This window comes from Silurus meridionalis, chromosome 24 (assembly GCF_014805685.1).
Source record: "Silurus meridionalis isolate SWU-2019-XX chromosome 24, ASM1480568v1, whole genome shotgun sequence".
NCBI lineage: Eukaryota > Metazoa > Chordata > Actinopteri > Siluriformes > Siluridae > Silurus > Silurus meridionalis.
The window spans coordinates 4809352-4836851 of record NC_060907.1 but is presented as its reverse complement, the minus strand read 5'-3'; the positions used below and the strand labels follow the sequence as shown (position 1 = coordinate 4836851).

Genomic DNA, 27500 nt, shown 5'->3' with positions numbered 1-27500 from the left:
TGTGTATTACCCCTAGTTATCTCCACTGATTCTGAAATAAAAACAAGAAATGTAAAAAAGTTAAAAGAAGTTAAAATTATTATATGTACTGTCATTAGAATATGTGTCTGTAGGTGTGTGTGTGTGTGTGTGTGTATTACCTTTCATTTTCTCCTCAATTGTCTTCACATGTTTGATGGCTGAAATAAAAACACAATAAATGTTATACAATTTAAAAAGAAGTTAAAATGATTATATTGCGTTAATATGCGTGTGTTTGTCAGTAGATGTGTGTGTGTGTGTGTGTGTGTGTGTGTCTGTGTATGTGAGATTGAGTGTGTGTGTGTGTTTGAAAGTGTGTATGTGTGTTTGTTGTTATTACCTCTCGCTTGTTTAACGGCTGAAATAAAAACACAATAAATGTTATACAAGTTAAAAAAAAGTTACAATTATTATATTAATTATTATTATATTATATTATCATTAATATTCGTGTGTTTGTCAGTAGATGTGTGTGTGTGTGTGTGTGTGTGTCTGTGTATGAGAGATTAAGTGTGTCTTTGAGATTGAGTGTGTGTGTGTGTGTGTGTAAATGTTTGTGTCTTACCTATCCAAAACATAATCACTGAAAGAAAAACACAATAAATGTTATATAATTTGAAAATAAGTGTATGTGTGTAAGTGAGTGTGTGTGTGTGAGTGGGTGTCTATATGTGTGTGAGTGAGTGTGCGTGAGTGTGTCTGTGTGTGAATGAGTTTGTGTGTGTGTCTGTATGTGTATGAGTGTGTGTGCCTGTATGTGTGTGTGAGTGAGTGTCTGTATGTGTGTAAGTGTCTTTATGTGTGTGAGTGTGTGTGTGTCTGTATGTGTGTGAGTGTGTGTGTCTGTATGTGAGTGTGTGTGTCTGTATGTATGTGTGAGTGTCTGTATGTGTGTGAGTGAGTGTGTGTGAGTGTCTGTCTGTATGTGTGTGTGTGAGTGTCTGTCTGTATGTGTATGAGTGTGTGTGTGTGAGTGTGTCTGTATGTGTGTGTGAGTGTCTGTATGTGTGTGTGTGTGTGTGTATATGTGTGTGTGAGTCTGTATGTGTGTAAGTGTGTGTGTGAGTGTCTGTGTGTGTGTGTGTGTGTAAGTGAGTGTGTGTGTGTCTGTATGTGTGTGAGTGTGTGTGCCTGTATGTGTGTGAGTGAGTGAGTGTCTGTATGTGTAAGTGAGTGTGTGTTTGTGTGTGAGTGAGTGAGTGTGTGTCTGTGTGAGTGAGTGTCTGTGTGTGAGTGAGTGTGTGTGTCTGTATGTGTGTGTGAGTCTGTATGTATGTGTCTGTATGTGTAAGTGAGAGTGTGTGTGTGTGTGTCTGTATGTGTGTGAGTAAGTGTATGTGTGTGAGTGTGTGTCTGTGTGTGTGAGTGAGTGTGTGTCTGTATGTGAGTGTGTGTGTGTGTGTGTGTGTGTGTGAGTATATGTGTGAGTGAGTGTGTGAGTGAGTGTCTGTCTGTATGTGTGTGAGCGAGTGTGTGTGTGTGTATGTGAGTGTCTGTATGTGTGAGTGAGTGAGTGTAAGTGTGTGAGTGAGTGAGTGTAAGTGTGTGTGTGTTTGTGTGTGAGTGTATGTGTGTGTGAGTGAGTGTTTGTGTGAGTGTGTATGTGTGTGAGTAAGCGTGTGTGTGTGTGTCTGTATGTGTGTGAGTGAGTGTAAGTTTGTGTCTGTATGTGTGTGTGTCTGTGTGTGTGAGTGAGTGTAAGTGTGTGTGTGCGAGTTTGTCTGTGTGTGAGTGAGTGTGTGTCTGTATGTGTGAGTGAGTGAGTGTGTGTGTGCGAGTTTGTGTCTGTATGTGTGTGAGTGAGTGTAAGTGTGTGTGTGTGTGAGTTTGTGTCTGTATGTGTGTGAGTGAGTGTCTGTGTGTGTGTGAGTGTGTGTCTGTATGTGTGTGAGTGTGTGTGTGTGTCTGTATGTGTAAGTGTCTGTATGTGTGTGAGTGAGTGTGAGTGTCTGTATGTGTGAGTGTGTGTGTGAGTGTCTGTATGTGTGTGAGTGTGTGTGTGAGTGTCTGTATGTGTGTGAGTGTGTGTCTGTATGTATGTGTGTGTGTGTGAGTAAGTGTGTGTGTAAGTGTCTGTATGTGTGTGAGTGTGTGTCTGTGTGTGTGAGTGAATGTGTCTGTATGTGTGAGTGTGTGTGTGAGTGTCTGTATGTGTGTGAGTGTGTGTGTAAGTGTCTGTATGTGAGTGTGTGTATTTGTATATGTGTGTGTGAGTGTCTGTATGTGTGAGTGTGTGTGTAAGTGTCTGTATGTGTGAGTGTGTGTCTGTATGTGTGTGAGTGTGTGATTGAGTGTCAGTATGTGTGTGAGTGTCTGTGTGTGAGTGTGTGTGTGTAAGTGTCTATGTTTGTCAGTGTGTGTGTGTAAATATGTCTTAAGAGGGAGTGTGTGTGTGTGTGAGTGTCTGTATGTGTGTGTGAGTATATGTGTGAGTGAGTGTGTGTGTAAATGTGTCTTAAGAGGGAGTGTGAGTGTGTGTCTGTGTGTGTGAGTGAGTGTGTGTGAGTGTGAGATTGTGTGTATATATGTATGTATGTATGTGTATATATGTGTGTGTGTGTTTTTCTTACTTGCATAAATTACATGGCAGATTTCTATCAGGTTGTGTACTAAAGAAAAAAAGAGATAGACACGTATTAATTATTAAGCTTAACAACACATTCAAGTCATTATAGTGACTGTCTTAATTGTGTGTGTGCTAAGAGTATTCTGAGTGTGTGTATTTGTATATGTGTGTGTGTGTGTGTGTGTGTATATGTGTGTGTGTGTGTGTGTGTGTGTGTGTGTGTGTGTCTTTTACCCATATTTAAGATCGTATCTGTGGAAGAAAGAAAATGTTTCATGAAGAACAACAAGATCAACAACACATTCATATCATTATATTTACTCTCAGTATAGTGTGTGTGTGTGTGTGTGTGTGTGTGTGTGTGTGTGTTTTCTAAAGGGTGTGTGTGTCTTACCAGTGTCACGGGCTTTATCTGTGGAAGAAATAAATTTTTTAAATTAAGATCAATAAGTTGAACAACACGTTCATGTCATTATAGTGACTGTCAGTATAGTGTGTGTGTGTGTGTAAGTAAAAGTGTGTGTGTGAGAGAAAGTGTATGTGTGTGTGTGTGAGAGAGTGTGTATGTGTAAGTGAGTGTGTGTGTGTGTGTGTGTGAGAGAGTGTGTATGTGTAAGTGAGTGTGTGTGTGTGTGAGTGAAAGTGTGTGTGTGTGTGTGAGAGAGTGTGTATGTGTAAGTGAGTGTGTGTGTGTGTGTGTGTGTGTGAGAGTGTGTGTGTGAGTGTGTGTGTGTGTGTGTGTGAGTGAAAGTGTGTGTGTGTGTGTGAGAGAGTGTGTATGTGTAAGTGAGAGTGTGTGTGTGTGTGAGTGAAAGTGTGTGTGTGTGTGTGTGTGTGTGAGTGTGTGAGAGAATGTGTATGTAAGTGAGAATGTGTGTAGGTGAGAGTATGTGTGAGTGTATATGTGTAAGTGAGTGTGTGTGTAGGTGAGAGTGTGTGTGTGTAGGTGAGAGTGTGTGTGAGTGTTTATGTGTGTCAGCATGTGTGTGTCAGTGTGTGTGTGAATCTTACCCATGTTTTTTATTTCTTCTTCTATTCACTGACAAAAAAACCCCACAGAAAACTGTTATAAAACATGTTTGACATTATGTTGACATTCATTACACAGTGTGTGTGTGTGTGTGTGTGAGAGAGAGATCAGTGTGAATTGAGACAAGGCCGGAGTGAGCCTGTATTAGTGTGAAATGAGACAAGGCCGGAGTAAACCTGTATTAGTGTGAAATGAGACAAGGCCGGATTGAGCCTGTATTAGTGTGAATTGAGACGAGACTGGAGTGAGCCTGTATTAGTGTGAATTGAGACGAGACTGGAGTGAGCCTGTATTAGTGCACTTCAGAGAACTCAGTTCAGACTTTAACTGAAAATCAGTCACACACACTTCAACACAGCAGTATTTACACATTTTCCTAAATTTTTACCTCAAATAATCCCAAATATTCTCCTACACAACACTATGTAGTGCACTAAACATAGTGTATGAGACACTACACAAAATAAAATCCTTTTACAGAGAAATGTAGATAAATAACACATATTTAGTTCAGACACTAATGCAGTACAAAAGCCCTGACTTTCCTGATCACCCTACAAAGTGCACTTCAACTTTGAGTCATTTTAACGACTCCGGTACAGAGATAAGTGTAAATTAACATCAATAATTCATATTAACTCCAGAATCTTAAAGAAATATAATAGAAATAAAAAGATCAGTATCTCCAGATTCACCTCACGAGAAGATGAAAATTTTACCTCAGAAAATAATTTCTCGCGCCACAGAAAAAAAGCCCCGCCCACAAGCGCTGTGATTGGCTAGATTAACTCATAACAACGCGCTGATTGGTTAAAGCGGCAGGGTTCTTAGAGCAGTGGTCCCCAACCCCCTGACTGCAGACTGCAAATTATAATTTTATTAAGTGTATTTATTATCCGCCACACCCTAAATACCGGTCCATGAAAAAACTGTCGAACATTAAACCGGGCCATGAAAAAAAAAAGTTTGGGGACCACCGATTTAGAGCATATATTCAAATTTAAATGTACAGTTTTGATGTATTTTATTTTATAATTTTTTTTATTATATAAAATATATTAATTAGTGGTTAAATATAATAGGGGTTCTCTGGTGGTCTAGTGGTCAGGATTCAGCGCTCTCACCGCTGCGGCCCGGGTTCGAGTCCCGGTCAGAGAACCAAACCCAGCCATTAGGGTTTTACAATCCAGTGCACTCTTAGTGCCGGTCCCAAGCCCGAATAAATCATTATTATTATTTTTATTATTATTATTTTCACCGTATAAAGTGCACTTCAACATCGAGTCATTTAGGACTCGTACGAGTTTCCTTTAACGACGCCGGTACAGAGTTAAAGAAGCTCCAAAAACTATAATAAATCACGTTCTACACTAAAATAAGTGTAAATTAACATCAATAATTCATATTAACTCCGGAATCTTAAAGAAATATAAGAGAAATAATAAGATCAGTATCATCAGACTCACCTCACAAGAAGATGATTACATAAGAAATTATTTATCGCGCCAAAAGCCAGACAGAAAAAAGCCCCGCCCACAAGCGCTGTGATTGGCTATAGGAGTTTCCGTCAATGACGCTGATTGGATAAGAATTTTTACAGACTCACCTCACGAGAAGATGAAGATTTTACCTCAGAAAATTATTTCTCACGCCAAATGACAGACAAGAAAAACTGTTAAGAGTTTTTTTTTTATTTAAAGAAATGATTATTATTTTTTGGTTGTTTTGTTGTTGGCTTGTGAAAAAGGTTTTACATTAAAATCCGCGGTGCGCTTTGGGAAGAAAAGCGCAGCCGTTGAGAGAGTGCCGGTGGGAAGACACGTACCGGGATACGCATGCGCGATAACAACGACCGCCGTGAACCAACATATACCAACAATAACGGACAGTGAGAGTGTGGAAGTTTAAATAGGAGCTGGTGATGATAAACGAGCACAATGTGTGCGCGATTGAAGCGGAGCTTCAGAGAAAGCAGCCGAGAAAACACCTGACACGCTGAAGGGGGCTGAAGGGGGCGTGGCAGGTGGATTCCTGACAGATAAACATGTACTGTATGTATTTTTATAGCATGTCTTCATCAAACAAATCGCGGCAACGCTGTTGTGTAAAAAAACGTCCAAAAACACGTGCATGCACATTCTCATTTATTAACGCACATCATGTACATAAAGAAATTTCAAGCACGTTAATATACTGACGCCATTTTGATTTTCATTTATCTCGATTATCGGTTACCTCGATGCTTTTTGGCGACCCCTAGAGCAGGGGTGGCCAACCAGTCAGAGACTGAGAGCCACATTTTTGACTGTGTTACCGCAAAGAGCCACATCATACACATGGGCACACATGAACATCACCCATCCCTTACTCTTACACACACACACACACACACACACACACACACCTCTGCTCAGCCAGATTTATTGTAAATGTCACACACCAACAAAATGACAGAAATTGACTCCTACAGTTTTAAGACCACAGAACAGTCATTTTCAACAATGAACATTGTGTGCATTGTCTCACACACAAACTCTGTTTAACCAAGTCCACAAACAAAAATATAATAATTTACAATAGCGTTTTTCTTTTACTATGCATGTTACTTAGTGGAACTTTTGGCATCCTTGCCTTGAACAATCCCCTTCAAATCTGGATCGGATTTGAAAAGCAATTCAAAGCAATTCTTTCACATGTGTGTCAGTCAGAACAGATCAATGCTTTGATTTCACGTGTTTCAGGGTAGAAAACACAGACTTTGTTTGTGGGGTTTTTTTATGTGCGTGTTCACTTCGCTTGAGTTCAATACGGTATTTCCGTCAAATGCGCATGTGCGTGAGATGAATATACCGCAGGGGGGTGGCATTTAATTTTTACAAGGGGCCACATGAGAAACCTGAATTGTGTCAGAGGGCCACACCAACGATAATATTTTAGGGATGCACCGAAATGAAAATTCAATTCAAAAGGCAATGAAATCCAAAATTTTTTGTGTTATGCCTTTTGCCTCGGCGCCATCACTGGAAAACTTTCCTGCCTTTTCAAAAACGTCCTCTACAGACGGAGTGCGCATGCTCGGATTGACTTTACTTTTCTGCGCTGCGTTCTTCTCATATTTAGAAGGCAATTGGGATGTTTTGATTTCAGGTGATAAATTAAACCCGACTTGGAGAAACTCTTTGCAGATACACCCCCTCTTGAAATTTCAGCATTGCATGTTTAGCAAATCGCTCTCCGCACACCGCAGACATGTGGCTCTTATCCAGATAACCGTGTTCTGCTGCGCTTTTTTTATTGCGTCATTACTATTGTGTTTCTGCCGTGTTGTTTCGGTGATTTAGGGATTTCCGAAAATTCTCGGTGCATCCCTGTCATTTATGATTGGCCTCATGCCAAGGTCTGATATACCGCAAAGTTTCCCAGTAGGGGCAAGCTCATTTAAGTCTTAAAAATACCGTATTGAACTTAAGCAAAGCGAACACGCACATTAAAAATCAAACACAAAAATCGATATGAACATAAGAGCCGCATAAAACCAGCCAAACAGCCGCATGCGGCTCGCGAGCCACGGGTTGGCCACCCCTGCCCTAGGACATCGACATAACCGGGTTCCACTGTGTATATAAATATATATATATATATATATATATATATATATATATATATATATATAGAGAGAGAGAGAGAGAGAGAGAGAGAGAGAGAGAGAGAGAGACATAATAAGAAACGAATACCACTGATGTGTTTTATTTCAAATTAAATTTTTTATGTGTTTATAATATTAAACTTTGGTTGTTCCAGATTCAATGTTTATGCAAAACTAAAGCATGAAATGGTTAAAAAATACACATCTGGAGAGACGGAAAACATGCACAATTGCAGTCAATTTTTCAATAAATATTGAGTTTGGCCCGTGACTTCATCCCAGTTTTTAAGTTTGACACCACTGGTCTAACGTAATGTGAAATGAATGTGTATGGTATCAGAGTGAACAAGAACTGATTGTTGTGACTTTTCAATATTAGTACAACTACATACTGCATCACTGTATACACACAGCTTGTGTATTTACTGGACTCTTGTTAATGTACTATTACAGGATGGACGACCTTTTCAGCTTCCTGAGGGAGAGAAATGTTCCTGAGTCCACCATAAATAAAATGATTTATGATAAGGTAATCAGCATTCATGAATGCAGTGCAGATTATTCACACTTTTGTACACTGAACAAAAAGAGGAATATGAGAGTATAACAGTTGATGGATACTGATAAGTGAGCACTAGTTTTACACTACACTACTTATGGGCAATGCCATCTGAAACCAAGCAGGTTATAAAGCAGGTGTGGGAGAATCAGTTTTAATTTTATACTTATGGATAAATATGAAGTTTGTGTCCTTAATTACTTGAATTTTATCATATAAAATCTTTATAAAATGGTATCTCCAATGGTATGAAATCATATGTGGGCATATTTGTTTAGTAGTGATTTTAAATTGAATGACCCCATTGATATTTTCCGGTTCGGTTTCTGTGTTCAATTAGTTACCAAAAGGGTATAATCTCTTTACCCCAGTGAGGCACAACAAACCATTTATGGTTATGATTTGAGATTGTGATACACCAAGTGCTTTTAAATTAAAACACAATTTCTTTTGTAGGTTGATACCAGTGTCTTGCATTTAATGACAGATGAGGAGCTGAGGGAATATTTGCCTTCTCATAGAGAGACTGGTTAGCAGCAATGGGGTTTTGCAGGAGGCAGGAAGATACGCCAAGCTCTAAGAAATCGAAGCTTTTACAAAGACTGATGGCAAAGTTGAGTTAAAAGCAAAAGTGCAGTAATGACACAAATGATGGGTCCCAACAACAGACAGATACAAAGCATGCACACAGGGCAAATGGAAAATGTCCCAAATAAAAAACATGGACAAGTAAGAATCTCACAGTTTGAGGTGGAAAACCTGCAGGATGATGCTGGTTCTTCCTCTTCAAGCAACCAAGCTAATCAACTATTGGAAAAATCATCACAAGGCTCAGATATTTTATATGTAATTTATGTTGAAAACGCTGGAAATAATTTTGGTAGTGATAATGTGTCTTTTATCACACAGATAATCCCAGTTTATGTCAGAACTCTTATGCAGTCCTATGGATATACTGGAAGAAAGCAATAGTGTTGCAATCTACACTGGAGATCTTTCTATAACTAAAGAGCAAAGCCTGGAAGATACCTTGCCTTTGACACCAGAAAAATTATTCTAGTCATCCATCATGTCATCACGTAAAAATCTGACTCATACACAGTCTGAAATTCAAATACAGCTTCTGCTTCCAAATGGACAATATGAGATGGGACAGCATGAAGGGGGGGTTCTTAGAAATTGCCTTTCTGAATTCTGGCATGGATTCTATAAACAATGTGCATTGGGCCACACCTTCAAGGTACCCTTACTTCTGTATGATTATGGAATGCAAACATAGGAGAGTTTTGAGTGGATCATTTCTTTTGGTTGGCAAGAAGAGAAATGCCTCCCCATTAACCTTGCTCTAGTAATCTTAAAGTAAGCAGCCCTCGCATATGTGAAAAGTAATCTTATTGATAACTTTCTAAAGTATGTCTGAACACATTGCCTTGGAATCCTGCCAAACAGACTTCCGAAATTCAGACCAGAAGGAATTATCGGACGTCTTAGACCACTGCAGCTGCTGAAGAGTGGCAACTGCAGACGCTTTCTAAGGCTTTCGATTCATTATGAAAGCTACACTGATTTTAGGTCTGAAATGAATAAGGTTAAAGTAGTCTTTATTGTCATTTCAACTATATACAGTGCAGTACACAGTGAAACAAAACAAGGTTTCTCCATTACCATGGCGCTACAGCAAACAACATAAATTAACAAAAGCAACACAGAACTACACAGAACTCTAAACTAAAAACACAAAGTCCACATGTGCAACATTTAGTGCAAAAGGGGGAGGATAAGGGGACAGGAGACATCATGAGACAAGGAAAAACAGTAACACAGTAGCACCGACCAGTACAGTACAGATGGTTGTGCAAAATCGATTGTCTGTATACACATAGAAATAAATAGTGTACATGTAAACATCTGGCTGGATCAACGTTTAGATCAACAGAAGTGTGCAAACAATGTATGAGTAAAGTGTGGATCATGGACAGTGTAGTGCCTGAGCCTGTTGATATAATTTGTAATAATTTCCTAATGTTTTTTTTTTTTACATGGTGCTTTAATTTTATGAAGCATTCCCAATACAATAAGCTGTTTAGTAAGACCTCTTGAATTTTTTAATTTCACTTAAACCACAAGGTGTGGCACCAACATAAATACAAATAGCCTGTTTGCTATTTTTGTTAATAATTCTGGAAGACAATCCTGGTATTGGGGAAAATTAAATGAAAACTTGTCTCCATGTTCTAGTTGTTATTACAGTTTACTGGTTAATTGACGTGGACTTTACTACTCTTGCAACTAGCCGATTTATTGTTTATCATTTAAATGGTGTGGGGATTAAATCTGTTTTTTTATCTCTCAGCTGGAAAAGTAAAAGTTGTTGTGAACGATGTACAGTAGTCTTAAAATGTTCAAAATGATCAAATGTTCAATGTTGAAATGCTCCAAATGATGCTTAGAGTGGTCACTTTTAACAATTGGATCTTCTAACTAAGAAATGGTTCGAAGACAGTGAATGATGTACTGATGAAAGTGTTCAAATATCTTTAAGTTTAATAAAGAAACATTAAGCACCTGTACTTTAATGTCATTTATTTTTAATTACACTTTTATTAAACCTATTTTCTTTTAACTATTAAAAATGGGCAAAAGAATCAGCATTAGTCAACATTACATTTACTCAGATATGTTTGTTTCCACGGATAAAAATATCCGGGGGGGTATGCAGACGGATGATCCGCTGTGGCGACCTCTAATAGGAGAAACTGAAAGAAGAAGAAAAAGAAGAACATTTAGTAACAAACATTTAGTGAACAAACCCTTTTGTGCACCTCATCTCATCAATCTCTAATTTGGACAGTTTAGTTTTTACCTGATTAATCTGGCATGAATCTCAGCTGTTTAGAATGGTCCATCCAAAACTGCTGGCTTCTCAAGGTGGCCCACAAATATTCAGGTCTTTGATTTCCAGTACTTGAACCAAGAGTCACACTCTGTGCATTGCTACAATGTGGGTGTTTTCAGATCCATGGTCAAGACGCAGCATTTGTGGACATCTGTTATTATTGATGACAGCAGTTATAATATATTCTGTGACTACTTGTGGGTCATTGTTGGTTTTGTATGCTTCACGCCAGATCACTTTTCTGGAGAAGCCATGATACATATTCCATAGAGTTTTAGTTTGTCATACCAATCCACATGCCAAACATAATTTGGACCACGACTGTTATATAAGCGTCGTCTCTGGCCTCGCAATTAAATCCACTTGCGAGAAAAAATGTTGGAATTGCGAGAAATAAAGTTGGAATAGCTGGAAGAAAAAAGTTGAAATGGCAAGAAAAGAAAATCGGATTTGCAAGACATGTCAGAATATGTTTAATATCATCTACTGCTCTGACAGTTACTCATGTACACAACGTACCACAGTCAACATATTTTTGTGTGTAGATCAGGAGGAACTACATGTGTTTGTGTGTGTTTTTGTAATCCTGATATTTTTATTACATTTTATTTACAGTTTGTAATTTTATATTAATTTCACTGAAGCATGTATTTTTCAATTTTAATTTTTCACACATTCATTATTATTATTATTATTATTATTGTTTTTTACACTTAACATTTTATATTTTTATATTGTAATTTTTGTTTAATTTTATGTTGTGGGTATTTTGTTAAATTAATATTTTATGTACTAATATGTTCATAAATACTAATGAAAACCCTTTTTTGTATTGAATTGTTCTGCTTTATGTTCATTTACACAAATAAAATAAACACATGCACTCTGTCCATAGAACACAGTCCACCTGTGTCCACTCTTTTACATCACCCTATGATCCTCCTTCTTCTTAAAATGTGTTCACCACTGCCATTTCCATCCTTTTCGCAAAATCTACCACCATCTGCCCTTCCACATTCCTCTCCTTAAGGCCATACCCACCATCACCTCCTCATCACCTCTGTTCCCTTCACCTACATGCTCATTAAAGTCTGCCGCATCACCAATCGTTCTTTCCTAGGTACACAATCTACCACTTCATCTAATTCACTCCAGAATTTTTTCTTCTCCTCCATCTCACAGCCGACTTGTGGAGCATAAGCACTGATAACATTTATCATCAACCCTTCAACTTCCAGCTTCACGATCATCACCCTATCAGAAACTCTCTTCACCTCCACTACACTCTTACTGTACTCTTCCTTCAGAATCACCCCTACACCATTTCTCTTTCCATCCACACCATGATAGAACAGTTTAAACACCTCCGCATATTTGATTTAGCACATGTTTACGCTGGATGTCCTTCATAACACAACGCTCCACATTTATCCGGGCTTGGGACCGGCACTTAGAGTGACCTGACTTGTGCAACCCTAATAGCTGGATTGTGAGGTGTATGGTTTATTTCTGCAAAGGAGAAGTGCTCACTGACACAGATTTTGAGCAATATTTGAGAGAAATAGGCAAATTAATTAATGGATAAATAAGTATATATATACACACATAAATTTATCAGAGAAAGACGATTGAGTTCGAAAGTCTCTTTTATCACTAAACTCAAACCCACACACAATAATCTGTTGCCTCAGCTTGTTTTTATCAATCTAGTTCATTTAAACATCTGCTCCCCTGAGTTCTTCACCCGGAACAGACTAGTAGAATTATTTATTTTGAATCAGTGAACTTGTCAAATCTAAAATAAACACAAATTGGAAAAAACGCTTTGAGACAAAAATGGAAAAATGCATACAAACTTTGACATCTGCATGAGTTTATATGTTTAGATGGACAGATAATAAAAATATAACCTCTTACAGATGTTCTACATGGTGGAAAGCGTTTCCATATTGAGCCGTAAAAACATCAGATCTTATATATTATAGGGTGCATCATCTCTGAAAGTCCTGGTTGGGAAAATCTAAATTCTGTACATATACCACACACACACACACACACACAAAGACACAGAGTGGAATATACACATCTGCTCTGCAAGTCAGCTGTTAGAAAAAAGAAAAGAGAAGAAGAAATGAAGAGTGTATGGATGAAGAACTTTGATTAAATCCGATCTCAGCAGCAGATGTTTTTCTCAGACTCGCAGCTCTATCACGCCGCGTTCTCGGCTCGGATCTGCTCCACTGCTGTTTTGGCAACATCTCCATCACCTCATGATTTAACAATGTGTCAACAGTGTGTCACGAGAGTACAACTCACTGCACACACACACACACTGACACACACTTCAATCTGTGGAGATTTACCCAGCATTAGCACAGACATGAATCTGGATTGGTCAGACGGTGTTGATTGACAGAAATGGAGCTGAGAATGTGCTAGAAGTTTCTTCAGAGATCAATAAGAAGAGCAACCAGATACGACATACTGCCAAAAATGTGCGGACACCTAGACCTAGTATGTGCTTTTTGAGCATCGCATTCCACATTTAGTCCCAGTTTGCTCTTATAATTCCCTCCACTCTTCTGGGAAGATGTTCCACTAGATTTTGGAGTGTGCTTATGGATATTTGTGTTCATCAGCCATAAGGGTGTTAGTGAAGTCAGGTACTGATGCAAGTGAAGTGAGGAGATCTGGGGTGCCGTCAGCGTTCACATTCATCCCAAGGTGTTCAGTAGGGATCCGCATCCAAAGACGTCCTGTACAATTGTCTATCTCCAGCTTTGTGGTAACAGTTTGGAGAAGAATCACATAATTGTAGGAAAGATCATGTTATTATATGTAAAAATATGAAATGACATGTTACTATATGTAAACAAGGCAACGTTCCTTTTGATTTTATATTTTGTATAGAATGGGATAATGGTGTAACACAATGCTACAGCTGGTGCTTCCTCTTGATTTTCTGAAGAGGTCAATCTTTTATCGCATCATACAAACTCATCGGTCAGAGTTCACTGAACTCGCACTTCGGAGATGCAAAATATTTTCGTATTTTCTAAGAACTTTGACTTACTGTAATGCTGTTGGGATTTCAAAATCGACCTTAAACAAGTTGCAGGTTGTTCAAAATTCAGCTGCTAAGCTTCTGACCAAGACCAGGTCTGGTGAACATATTTCTCCAGTTTTGATGTTAAAATTCTTATGCTGACTTAATGTATATGGCACCTCATTACTTGTTACAACTTTTGACCGTCTACACTCCAAGTTCTGATTCTGGACTTTTAGTCGTTCCTTCTACCTGTTTATGCTCAATTGGTGATCGGACCCCAAAATTATTTTACATAAAATAAAATTTTATTCAATTTTTAAAAATTTTTTTATTTTATTTGTGTGATGCATCTGTGATGTTTATTTTATAGATTAATTTTATTTTTTATTATTATTATTTTTTTAATGTATTTTATTTCCAATTTTTATTTTTATGCTTGGAAAGTGCTTTGAGATGCAACTTTTAACGGCGCAACATGAAATAATGCATCCGTATGCAGTGACATGAAAAAATTATCTTCCAGGATCAAGGTTCCGCATGAAACAACAAAACCCACATGACATTACACAAGACATTACACACAACATTTCACAAAGCGATTATGCGCAAACAACGTTTAGTGCAACAACAATGACATTGTAGCACAGATCAGTACCCTATAATCAGTAGTAATATAATCTCTATAAAGCTTGATGACCTTTGGCCTGCAAAAGTAAGAAGTGCTGATGCCATGATGTGCCTCATCGTTCCATTTTACATGACACAGCTACAGAAAAAAAAACTTTAAAAACTGGTTTGCGTTCGTGTCGCTGTGTAAAGCTGTCGAATTTGCAGCGGGTCTCAGAAGACATTGCCTGCGGAAAGAACAGTGTGATTGCAGCCTGATAATAATATAATTGTTTCTACTATAACAGCTCGTCCACAGGGATGAGTAGCACCGTGGATGCTACTTTATAAGCATCTGTGCTATTGTGCGAGTGTTTAACTGTGATATGGTGTACATTATTGGTGATTAGCAGAAGCATTAGGCATTAGCTGTACTGTTAGCAAGGGTTGCAGAGTTGCTAGCGTGAATTTAACTATCTCAGAAAAATAGATGTGAATGAAAGTGTCACCTCCCACAAAGGTTTCTTCAACAAGCTTCAAATGAGAACCTAAAGCGATGAAACGTTCTGTTTTATGACAGGAAGTGTAATTGGTCACTGTGGGTGCACGCTGAAGTGTTCATTCCTCTAACTCTACAAGCTTCAGATATTTCGTTTTTATGCTTCCAATAAGTCGAACGATATGATGTTTAGGGGTTAATTTTCCTTTAAAGAGTCGATTGAAATTGAGTTCCATCATATTATGGTTTATTAAGGTGCGATCCTGCGAAGAACAGCGAAAACTTGCACAAGTGAGTCCTGTGGGGCCCAGATAACCACCTTAACCTCTCAATTTATACAGTTAGATTTATATACTTCTAGTTATGTATTACATCTTGCAATAAAGTAATCAATGTTGGGGCGGAGTCTCAGTTACCAAACGTAAAATGAATCCGAAAAATTACCAATGATTACAAATCTCTCATTCATTATGGAAATTTAAAACATTTTTTATCTGTTTTATCTGATAATGTTCAGGAAAAACAAGTTATTCCCTCATTCCTCATGTTCCTTCTCTCTCGGAGATAATGAGCAGCTTGTTGCATTAGTAAGAAACCGAGACGCACAAACTTTTGCTGTGTTGAAAACTCGTATGTGGGTTTCAATGCAATACGATACAATGGGGGAAAAAAATTGGATTCTATGCAATTCAATGTGATATGGATAGTTGAAACCAGCCTCATGACTTTCATGACTTTCTCGTTGACGTTTTTTCAACTGCTACTTTCACACCTTCCTGAACATGAAATGACACACCTGAGCAGTTTAAATTCAGCATAAATAAATAGTTAATTAGAGCTTTTGCAATCAGTAGCTGAGTGCAGTTACTTAATATGGTGCTGTTTATCCCTCCAAATGTATCATCCATTTCTAATGTTTATACAATAAAAAGATTTGTTTCAAATTAAACAATGACTACAAGTCAATCAGAATTTCTGCTTTCATTTTTTCATATTTACATTATGATGCATCCTGTAGATCAATTCAATAACAATCCAAATTTGTTCTCTTCGTTTGACATCTGGGTTTCATCTCCATTAGTTGCTAAATAGGATAAACCAAAATGAAGACAAGTGAGATGTTTATCAGAACAATTAAGCTTCTGTCTCTCTTCCTCTTTATAGACACCTTCTCTCATTCTCTTTCTCTCCCTCTCTATAGACACCTCTCATTCACCCTCTCTATATAGACACCTATATCAATCTCTCACACTCTCCCTCCCTCACTATAGACACCTCACACACTCTCTCTCATTCTGTCACACTCTTTCTTTCCCTATAGACACCTTCCTCACTTTGTCTCTCCCTTTCTATAGACAGCTCTTTTATTTAGTCTCTTTCTCTCTCTTTCAACACCTCTTTCATATATACACCGCTCATTCTGTCTCTCAATAGATGCATGTACATACACTCTCTATAGACATCTTTCTCTCTTTCTCTGTCACACACACTCTCCCTATAGACTTCTCTCTCTCTCACACCCTCACACCCACACCCACACACACACACACACACACACACACACACACACACACCCCGTATTTTCACACATTCTTATGAGACTCCCCTCTTTTATGTACACAGCCACAGCACCCTCTACAGGCCAGCAGGGCAGCTAGATCACTATAAAGAAATAAAGTGTAACTTTTCGATATATATTTTTTTTTATTGACACCAAATCTGTAATAAATGTTTTGATTGGTCTACATTGATTATTTAATTAGAGAAGATCATATTGGAAAAATGACATCCTTCTTGCTAACCATTTCAAAAACATGTTCTTTTTGTGCCACCTTGTTTAGAAATCTGTTCATTAGAGGGACAGCGCATGTAGGACGTTTTGGAGACAAGGTGAAGGAGGCGAGATTGAGATGGTTTGGACATGTGCAGAGGAGGGACATGGGGTATATCAGAAGCAGAATGCTGAGGATGGAGCCACCAGGAAGGAGGAAAAGAGGAAGACCAAGGAGGAGGTTTATGGATGTGGTGATGGAAGACATGAAGTTGGTTTGAAAGAGGCAGATGTAGAGGACAGAGAGGTATGGAGACGGATGATCCACCGTGGAGACCACTAATGGGAGAAGCCGAAAGAAGAAGACGAAGTTCTTTTTGTGTCGCATTGTACTATGATTTATTATGGCTATAATTTATAATGTATATTATTATTTTTGTCACAAGGCTCTTTCTAATGCACACATAAATACATGTATTTATTTTCAATCTGCACATAGACAATCCTTTTTGCACAACCCTCTGTACTGTACTGTCAGATCTCCTGTGATAGTTTTTCCTTCTCATCTTTTAAAAAATTGTTTTTTGCACTAAATGCTGCACATGTGTACTTTGTGTTGATAGTTTAGAGTTATGTGTGTACTTCTGTGTTCCTTTTGTTAGTTTATGTTGTTTGCTGTGGCACATTGGTCCTGTTTCACTGTGCTGCACTGTATATGGTTGAAATGACAATAAAACCTACTTGACTTCATCAACTCAGTTAATGTGAGATGACTCAAATGTGACTCAACACACTGATCTACTATTAGAATGATATTAATGAGTCAAACACTGATTGATTTCTATTACAATTATTATGAGCTATAAACCTTCTGTACAACAAAATTTTAGAAAATGGTGTAAATAAGGCCACAAACCCAGCCATTAGGGAGGCACAAGCCAGTGCACTCTTAGTGCCGGTCCCAAGCCCGGGTAAATGGGGAGGGTTGCGTTAGGAAGGGCATCCAGCGTAAAACATGTGCCAAATCAAATATGCGGATCACAAATGAGAATTTCATACCGGATCGGTCGAGGCCCGGGCTAACAATGACCGCCACAGGTATCGTTAGCCGATAGGGTACCGGTGGAGATTGGGCTACTGTTGGCCGAAGGAGGAGAAGAAGAGTAGGAAGATAGAATCTATAGAGACAGCAGGAAAAGGAGCAGTGTAGGAGAGTGGAGGTTCGGGTTGGTACTTTAAATGTTGGTACTATGACTGGTAAAGGGAGAGAGGTAGCTGATATGATGGAGAGGAGAAAGGTAGAAATGTTGTGTGTTCAGGAGACCAAGTGGAAAGGGAGTAAGGCCAGAAACATTGGAGGTGGGTTCAAACTGTTCTATCATGGTGTGGATGGAAAAAAAAATGGTGTAGGGGTGATTCTGAGGGAAGAGTACAGTAAGAGTGTAGTGGAGGTGAAGAGAGTTTCTGATAGTGAAGCTGGAAGTTTAAGGGATGATGATAAATGTCATCAGTGCCTATGGTCCACAAGTTGGCTGTGAGATGGAGGAGAAGGAAAGATTCTGGAGTGAATTAGATGAAGTGGTAGATGGTGTACCTAGGAAAGAACGATTGGTGATTGGGGCAGACTTTAATGGGCATGTTGGTGAAGGGAACAGAGGTGATGAGGAAGTGATGGGTAGGTATGGCCTTAAGGAGAGGAATGTGGAAGGGCAGATGGTGGTAGATTTTGCTAAAAGGATGGAAATGGCAGTGGTGAACACTTATTTTAAGAAGAAGGAGGATCATAGGGTGACGTATAATAGTGGAGGAAGGTGCACACAGGTGGACTATGTTTTATGCAGGAGATGCAACCTGAAGGAGATTGGAGACTGTAAGGTGTTGGCAGGGGACAGTGTAGCTAGACAGCATCGGATGTTGGTCTGTAGGATGGTTTTGGAGGCGACGAACAAGAGAAGGATAGTGAGGACTGAAAGAAGAATAAGATGGTGAAAACTGAAGGAGGAAGAGTGTAGTGTAAGGTTCAGGGAAGAGGTCAGACAGGCGCTCGGTGGTGGTGAAGAGGTGTTGGGTGATTGGGAAACTACTGCAGGACTGATGAGGGAGGCAGCTAGAAAAGTACTTGGTGTGACATCTGGAAATAGAAAGGAAGACAAGGAGACGTGGTGGTGGAATGAGGGAATGCAGGAGAGCATAAGGAGAAAGAGGTTGGCAAAACAGAAGTGGGATAGACAGAGTGATGAGAAAAGTAGGCAGGAGTACAAGGAGATGCGGCAGCAGGAAAAGGCATATGAGGAGCTGTATGAGAGGTTGGACACTAAGGAAGGAGAAAAGGATTTATACCGATTGGCCAGGCAGAGGGACCGAGCTGGAAGGATGTACTGCAAGTTAGAGCAATAAAGGATGGAGAGGAAATGTGTTGACTAGTGAGGAGAGTGTGTTGAGAAGGTGGAGGGAGGATTTTGAGCAGCTGTTGAATGAGGAAAATCAGAGAGAGATAAGGTTGGACGATGTGGAGTTGGTGAAGCAGAATGTAGATAGTAGTAAGGAGGAAGTGAGTGCAGCGATTAAGAGGATGAAGAGTGGAAAGTCGGTTGGACCAGATGACATACCGGTAGAAGCGTGGAGATGTTTAGGAGAGATGGCAGTGGAGTTTTGACCAGATTGTTTAACAGGATTTTGGAAGGTGAGAAGATGCCTGAGGAATGGAGAAGAAGTGTGCTGGTACCGATCTTTAAGCATAAAGGAGATGTGCATTCTTGCAGTAACTACAGGGGAATTAAGTTGATCAGTCACACCATGAAGTTATGGGAAAGAGTAGTGGAAGCCAGGCTTTAGAGAAGAGGTGACCATCTGTGAGCAACAGTATGGTTTCATGCTGAGGAAGAGCACCACAGATGCCTTATTTGCTTTGAGGATGTTGATGGAGAAGTATAGAGAAGGACAGAAGGAATTGCATTGTGTATTTGTGGATTTAGAGAAATCGTACAACATGGTGCCGAGAGAGCAGCTGTGGTACTGTATGAGGAAGTCAGGTGTGTCAGAGAAGTATGTGAGGGTGGTGCAGGACATGTATGAGGACAGTGTGACAGCAGTGAAGTGTGCCGTAGGTACGACAGACTGGTTCAGGGTGAGGGTTGGACTACATCAAGGATCGGCCCTGAGCCCTTTCCTGTTTGCAGTGGTGATGAACAGGTTGACGGACGAGGTCAGACAGGAGTCTCCCTGGACTATGATGTTTGCAGATGATATTGTGATTTGTGGTGAGAGTAGTGAGTAGGTTGAGAAGAGCCTGGAGATATGCGCTGGAGAGAAGGGGAATGAAAGTCAGTAGGAGTAATACAGAGTACATGTGTGTGAATGAGAGGAAGGGCAGTGGAGTAGTGTGGTTGCAGGGAGAAGAGGTGGAGGAGTTCAGGTACCTGGGGTCAACAGTGCAAAGTAATGGAGAGTGTGTTAAAGAAGTAAAGAAAAGAGTGCAGGCAGGGTGGAGAAGAGTGACAGGAGTGATTTGTGATAGTGTTCTTGAATGCAAGAATGAAAGGGAAAGTTTATAGGACTGTGGTGAGACCTGCAATGTTGTATGGATTAGAGACAGTGGCATTGAGTAGAGGACAGGAGGTGGAGCTGGAGGTAGCAGAGCTGAAGATGTTAAGGTTTTCGTTGGAAGTGACGAGGATGGACAAGATTAGAAATGAGTTTATTAGAGGGCAGCGCATGTAGGATGTTTTGGTGACAAGGTGAGGGAGGCGAGATTGAGATGGTTTGGCCATGTGCAGAGGAGGGACATGAATTATATTGGTAGAAGAATGCTGAGGATGGAGCCACCAGGTAGGAGGAAAAAAGGAAGGCCAAGGAGGAGGTTCATGGATGTGGTGAGGGAAGACATGCAGGTAGTTGGTGTGAAAGAGGCAGATGTGGAGGACAGGGTGGTGTGGGGACGGATGATCTGCTGTAGCGACCCCTATTGGGAGCAGCCGAAAGAAGAAGAAGGAGGTGTAAATAAGGCCACGGGTGCTGTGGCAAGTTCGAGTCTGGAGTTTCTTCCTCTCTAAATGATGAAAGAAAGTCCAGACTCGAACTCGCAATGGACATTAATGAAGTGTCCATTGCTTTTTCCATTGTGGAAATGTTTCTTTAGGACTTTTTCCACAGCCACCAAATCAAACTGGACAACATTTTTTTTTTAAACCCGTCCTTTAATTAAAAATCACTTTTTTTTTTTAACATTTTGTATTTTAATTCAACATCAACACAGAAGATAAAAGGTATCTACATTAGTGCTGGTTCCATCTGAACATTCTACTCAGACAAACCTACAGTGTTTAGTACTCAAGCTGGAAAAGTTTCACTAGAGATCACATTGTTTTTTTTTTTTTTTTTTTGCAGATATGACATACAGCATTGTTAGAAAAACTGTAAACTCTTTTCTCCACTACAGATTGGTCCTGAATTTACAGGCGATTTATTCACACATTAAACACAAATATGATTATTATTATTATTGAACCCATTAAATATGTAATGAATGTAAATTTGCTCTACATAGATGACACGGCCTCTTCTGCTATGTTTAGTCCCAAGTTCTCCATGTATGTGTAGGAGGCAGTGGAAAAGGAATTATTAATCAGATTAAACTCATAAAAATGTATTTTAATGAACTAATTAACATGTACAGTTTCATTCTAATTATAATATTTGTATTAAATCTCAGTATTCAGCTAATGATCATTCTGAAAATCTGAGATTGTTCGTGGTTTTATGTGTGTTTGAGTGTGTAAATGTTTCTGTGTTTTACTACCTGCTATACACACTGCAGCTGAAATAAAAACACAAAAAGTAGTAAAAAAAAAAAAAATGTGAAAAGAAGTTACAATTATTATATCTACTATCATTATAATGTGTGTGTGTGTGTGTGTGAGAGTGAATGTGTAAGTGAGTGTCTGTGTGTATGTGAGATTGATTGTGGTTTTATGTTTTAAGTGTGTAAGTGTTTGTGTGTTTTACCTCCTGCCATCTGGTGTGCATCTGAAATAAAAACACAAAAAAGAAAAAAAAATAAAGTAAAAAGAAGTTACAATTATTAGATAAAAATCTAAATAAAATAAATAAATACAATATTATTTAAACATATATGTGTGTAAGTGTTTGTGTGTATTTCCAGTGTGTAAGTGTTTGTGTGTGTATGTGAGTGAGTGAGTGAGTGTCTGTGTGTATGTGAGATTGAGTGTGTTTTTGTGTGTTTGAGTGTGTGTTTGTGTGTTTTACCTCCTCCTATCCGCACTGCAGCTGAAATAAAAACACAAAAAAAGTAATAAAAAAAAAAAAAAGGAAAAGTTACAATTATTAGATATAAATCTAAGTAAAATAAATAAATACAATATTATATATATATATATATATATATATATATATATATATATATATATATATATATATATATATATATAATGTGTGTTTGAATGTGTAAGTGTGTATTACCAGTGTGTGACTGTGTAAGTATGTGTATATGTGAGTGTGTGTGTATGTGAGTGAGTGTCTGTGTGTATGTGAGATTGATTGTGTTTTTATGTGTTTGCGTGTGTAAGTGTTTGTGTGTGTGTGTGTGTGTGTATGTATGTGAGTGAGTGTCTGTGCGTATGTGAGATTGATTGTGGTTTTATGTGTGTTTGAGTGTGTAAGTGTTTCTGTGTTTTACTACCTGCTATACACACACTGCAGCTGAAATATGTTAAATGGATTATTAAAAGAACTGTCACCATCCACAAAATCTGAAGGTAGCTTTGAAGTAATCTTCTCTTTTTGCAGCACCTGATTTATTACTTTCCATGTGGTTTTAATATCATTTGAACGCCTCTTAAATTTTTCACTAAAATATTTTTTTTTTTGCACATCTAATAATTATATTTATTTCTGTAGGAGTTATAAACCCCAAAGGTGAGAGGCGTAGGATTTAAAACATTTTTATGGAGTTTGTTCTTAGTCCTCAACATCTTTTGTAAGCTAACTGTATACCAAGGCTTATTAAAGTCCTGATTGATTTTCTTTACAGAGCTACTAACTGGAAAACATTTATTAAAACTAGAGCTAATGATAGTCATAAATTGTTGATATGCTCTTTCAGCATCGTATTCCTCATACAGATCATCCCAGGAAATACTAGCAATCAAATCCTTAAATTTAGAAATATTTACATTATTCAAGATTTTCTTTTGCTGTATATCTTTTGAAAGGTCAACTCTATTAATTCTAATTTAAAATATGGGAAAATGATTGGACAAGTCTGAATATAAAACACCAGATTTAATTCCTTCACTTAGAGAATTTGTTAAGATATTATCAATGTTACTGATTTTTCCGTAAATCTTGTAGGTTTATGAATAAGAGGAAAATGATAACTAGAATAAAGAATATTAAGAAAATCAACAGTAGGGGTATCAAATTTGTTTAAGAGATTTATATTAAAATCTTCTAAAATATAACAGTATTTATGCTCAATATTAGCCAAACTTTCATTAAAATCCTGAACACTGGAATCAGGTGGTCGGTAAATAACCCCAACAATAATGTTCTTTCCTCCAGGACCAGTAGAAAGCTCGACAAATAAAGATTCCACTTCATTTCTATCTGATTTTAAGGTGAAATCATCCCTAATTTTAAATTCATATTCTTCGTAAATAAACAAAGAAACAATACCTCCTGATCTATTCTCTCGAACACAATGAACAGAATGAAAACAAAATGAGAAAAAATATTAGCAGGCAAAGATCTACATAAATCATTAAACTTAGGTTCAGTGTAAAAATTACAAAAAGTTGAAGCACCCAACGATGAAAATTTTTAAATCTGGATCAACATTGACATTATAAGGATCAAATATTGAAAAATCTAAAGGTTTAAAGGTCTAAGCTTCAAAATCAAATTTGTTAGAATCAATAGTGATTTTAAAGAATAAACAGATGTTATTGCTAGTAAAAAAAAATATTATAAATGGTTGTGTATTCAAAACTAATAAACCAAACTCTAAGCGTTTGGCTTTCTTTGTGTTGGTTGATTTTGGAAAGGTGGGTGAACAATAAGTGTGTCATATTTTAGATATGCAATGTCACCTCTCTCACGGGCTGCCTTTATTGCTGGAAATAGTTCTCTCCTTCTTTGTCGAATGGTTTCAAAAAAGTCTTCATTTATGAAGACGCCTGTGCCCTTTAAGTTCTTAGCTTTATTCAAAACTGCAGGTTTATCCTTCAGCCACAAGAATCTAACAACAATGGGTCGGGGTTTCTCTGACAATGTCCTTTGATTTCCAACTCTATGAGCCCATTCCAGCTCTATTTTCCGCTGATCCAACTGTAGATTTTCGCTAAAAACTTTTCTCCCTTTTTTTTCAGATTCAGACACCTTTTCTCTTGCAGATTCTTTCAAGCCATCTATAACAATATTATGGCGTCTTGACTGACCTTCCAAATGTTCTGTTTTATCTGAAGTTATGATCAAACTTAACAATTGTATCCAGATCCTTCCTGGTTTCCTTACAATTTGTAGACCAAGTTTTACAATTGATTTTAAGATCATCAAGTTCTTTTTGACTCATTTCTAGACTCACCTTAAAATCATAAACCTGCTTTGACAAGTCATCAATTCTCCTGTTTAAAGAATCAACTATGATTTGAACACAGGTTTTGAAGCTTTTTTCTTGTTGATCAAGCAAGGTTCTGAAGAGGTCTTTTTGCTGTTCCAACAATTCACATACTTGAGCCATGGTGGCATATTGCTCAGTATTGTTGTTTGTTGCTTTAGGTGGCATGGCTTAGTCATCAAGGCCTATTAGGCCCAAAGCTCACCTACAGCCAAAATTCTTCCACAAAAGATGATTGAAGTCCACAATTTTGCAATTAAAAGTTGATTTATCTCCTCTTTACACTCTCTTTTTAAAAAATGTCGTTTTGGAAAGGATTCTTTGGATTATTGCTTGATTGAAAACCTTGCACAGTTCAGAAAAACACTGCAGCAGCCATCTTGTGTATGCAGGTGCTCATGTTAGTTCTCCGTGTGTGGAATCAGTTTCATTATCTGAATGGGAGGCAGATGCATCTTCTTTGACAGGGCTACATTTCACATTCTTGGTCCTCTTATGGTCCCTTCGGTGAGCACTACGATGTTTCTCTTTTCTTTCTGAAGATGTTCTTCTATATGAATAATAAGAGTCCGACCTGCTAGAGGAAGTAGCCGAGGAAGACCTGCTGTACTGACCAGGTGACACGGACTGATAACTAGAGCGACTTCTGCTTCATGAATGTCTGGAAAATCGGCTCCTGGATGAACCTTTTCGGGGGTCTTCGGGTCGCTTGGTTTTTCCACTGTACTGGCTGATACTGCTGAGGCCCTTATGAGACGTGGATTCCTTAAATTCCATGAACATTTGACGTTGTTTCCAGTGGCATGACTGGAGTTTGACATATCAGAGCGCAAGCCTTTCTTTGCTTTTATCTCCTGGATGGGAACATAAGGTGGTTTCCAAGGCTTTTGTCCTGGTTTCCATCGAGAAGGTGGTGGGCTGTCATGCAAAGGAAGCACTGGGACACTTTCACTAGATGGAGGCGCTTTGGGTTCTACAGCTTGAGCAGTGGCGGATACAGGATTCTTAACCTTTTGTGCACTGCCCTCAGAAAGCTTTGATGGCTTTTTTTTCCCCCTGTAATATGGGGACTGTGACTTGTACCTGGACCTAGATCTGGTTGTGGATCTTGCCCTGTATCTAGATCTGGAATGGGAATCAGACCTAGATAGTCAAGTCAAGTTTATTTCTATAGAGCTTTTCACAACAGACATTGTCTCAAAGCAGCTTTACAGAAATCAACAGTCAAGGTGAATGGTGTGCATTTATCCCTGATGAGCAGCCATGGCGACTGTGGCAAGGAAAAACTCCCTTAGATGTAATGAGGAAGAAACCTTTAGAGGAACCAGACTCAAAAGGGGTAACCAATCCTCATTTGGGTGACATCAAGAGTTTGATCATAAATCTTTCAACAATACAGAACACTGGAGAGTGAGAACTAACATGAGTACTGGAGTATAAGATTATGCTCCAATAAGATTATTAAGTAATGTTCTTTCTACAGTCTATATGGTTAGTAGCTCCTAGTTTTATGAGCTCAACATTTGTGATCATCACAGATCCAGCATCAGCTTCTCCATGCCAGAGCCTTGAAACACTCCAGGATGTCCAATGTCAAATCCACACATGTAGTGGGATCCAATTGGCACTGGTACGTCTCTAGATGGTTCAGGATGTTTGCGAGTTCAGCATCTACTTCTTCAAAGGTCCATAATCTTCATGAGGTGGGACGTGACTGGAGCTGGCCAAACCTCAGGAAGCCTCGGGATGGGCAGAGAAAGAGAAGCAGTGGAGAGGAATTAGCGTAGCTGCTGTTTATGATATTAACAGCACAAGTTGATAATGTGCATGTGATCAGATGTTCTGGAACACAAGGTTATGATGTGAGACGTATGTTATGTGTAGGCTTTGCTAAAAAGATATGTTTTTAATCTGCACATTAACTGGGTGAGTGTGTCTGAGCCCTGATCACTGTCAGGAAGACTATTCCAAAGTTTAGGAGCTAAATGTGAAAATGATCTACCGCCTTTAGTGGACTTTGCTATTCTAGGAACTACTAGAAGCCCAGAGTTTTGAGATCTCAGGGAGCGTGACGGATTGTAGCGTGTTAAAAGACTGGAGAGATACATGGGAGCCAAAACATTTAGTGCTTTATAAGTAAGAAGTAGTAGTTTGAAGTCCATTCGAAACTTAACAGGAAGCAAGTGTAGGGACGATAAAATTGGGGTTATATGGTCATATTTTCTTGACCTTGTAAGAACTCTTGCTGCCGCATTCTGAACTAACTGAAGCTTGTTTATTAATGATGCAGGACATCCACCTAGTAATGCATTACAATAGTCCATTCTGGAGGTCATGAACGCATGGACGAGCTTCTCTGCATCGGATAGAGATAACGTTTCTTAACTTAGAAATATTTCTAAGTTGAAAGAAGGTTGCTTTTGTAACTTGATAGTGTAATAGAACGCCCAGACTCACTTGACCTTGAGTAGGACATAAACCTACTGCCAGAGGAGGTTCATGGATGTGGTGAGGGAAGACATGCAGGTAGTTGGTGTGAAAGAGGCAGATGTAGAGGACAGGGTGGTATGGAGAAGAATGATCCGCTGTGGCGACCCCTAATGGGAGCAGCCAAAAGAAGATATGAGGTGGTAACAAAGTTTTGAGGCTCGCTCTGTTTACGAAAAAGTACTTAATTTATCTGCATTTACACACTATCACCCTCAAAATAGTCCGCTTGCACAGCAATACAGAGCTCCCAGTGTTTCTGTCGCTTCTGGAACGCATCCTGGAAGTCTTATGTAAGTCTTAGTATGTTAGAGGTGATTATGGTGTCAGAGGACCCATGAGCCACGACTAAGATGGAGCTTTATGATGCTGAGCAGTATGGCGGGATTGAACCTAAAGCTGTGTGAATAATGAGGAAAATAAAAACGTTTAAGATCAAGATCAAATCAGGTGTTTCCAATTTGAATTTTGTTTTGAAATGACATTGTAAAGTTACTAATAAAATAAATTAACTACTTATATTGTGCTACTGCAAAAACCTTTGTAGCAAAAAGGATTATAATATTAATATTATATCATATTGCCCATCCTTACATAGTACACTAATTCATATGCAGCAGGACATCTTTTATTTTTCTTCTTCCTCTTATTTTCTCTTTTTTTATCCTGGTATCTGGTTTGTATTTGAAGTTTGCTTTGTTTGAGGTTTGGTTTTTCTTGTGCTTAAAAAAACATTA

At 38.5% G+C, this 27500-nt stretch overlaps 2 protein-coding genes, 1 long non-coding RNA gene and 1 other non-coding gene across 5 annotated transcripts in view; 1 reads left to right on the top strand and 3 right to left on the bottom strand.

Annotated features, from left to right (window-relative positions):
• LOC124378447 (suppressor protein SRP40-like) overlaps window positions 1-3623 on the bottom strand; it is a 7136-nt gene extending 3513 nt beyond the window's left edge. Inside the window, exons 1-8 of the mRNA XM_046838160.1 lie at window positions 3599-3623; window positions 2982-2999; window positions 2822-2839; window positions 2592-2630; window positions 587-604; window positions 362-379; window positions 141-179; window positions 11-31 (exon numbers count right to left, since the gene is read on the bottom strand). Of these exons, the coding sequence (XP_046694116.1) occupies window positions 11-31; window positions 141-179; window positions 362-379; window positions 587-604; window positions 2592-2630; window positions 2822-2839; window positions 2982-2999; window positions 3599-3602 (175 nt within the window). The 5' untranslated portion in view covers window positions 3603-3623. The remainder of the gene's footprint in view (window positions 1-10; window positions 32-140; window positions 180-361; window positions 380-586; window positions 605-2591; window positions 2631-2821; window positions 2840-2981; window positions 3000-3598) is intronic.
• A 1080-nt stretch (window positions 3624-4703) lies between these two features.
• trnae-cuc lies at window positions 4704-4775 on the top strand. The gene has a single exon. It is a non-coding gene; the product is annotated as a tRNA-Glu (tRNA).
• A 4046-nt stretch (window positions 4776-8821) lies between these two features.
• LOC124378468 lies at window positions 8822-25508 on the bottom strand. 2 transcript variants are annotated; one of them, XR_006924227.1, is made up of 6 exons: window positions 24244-25508; window positions 21909-21929; window positions 21648-21668; window positions 21442-21459; window positions 10686-11126; window positions 8822-10578 (listed from the first exon to the last, which is right to left on the bottom strand). It is a non-coding gene; the product is annotated as an uncharacterized LOC124378468 (long non-coding RNA). The 2 variants fall into 2 exon arrangements; XR_006924226.1 differs by having other exon boundaries at window positions 10686-10869.
• A 1074-nt stretch (window positions 25509-26582) lies between these two features.
• The window catches only part of LOC124378429, an 8140-nt gene continuing 7222 nt past the window's right edge, over window positions 26583-27500 (bottom strand). Inside the window, exon 13 of the mRNA XM_046838136.1 lies at window positions 26583-26873. Within this exon, the coding sequence (XP_046694092.1) occupies window positions 26587-26873 (287 nt within the window). The 3' untranslated portion in view covers window positions 26583-26586. The remainder of the gene's footprint in view (window positions 26874-27500) is intronic.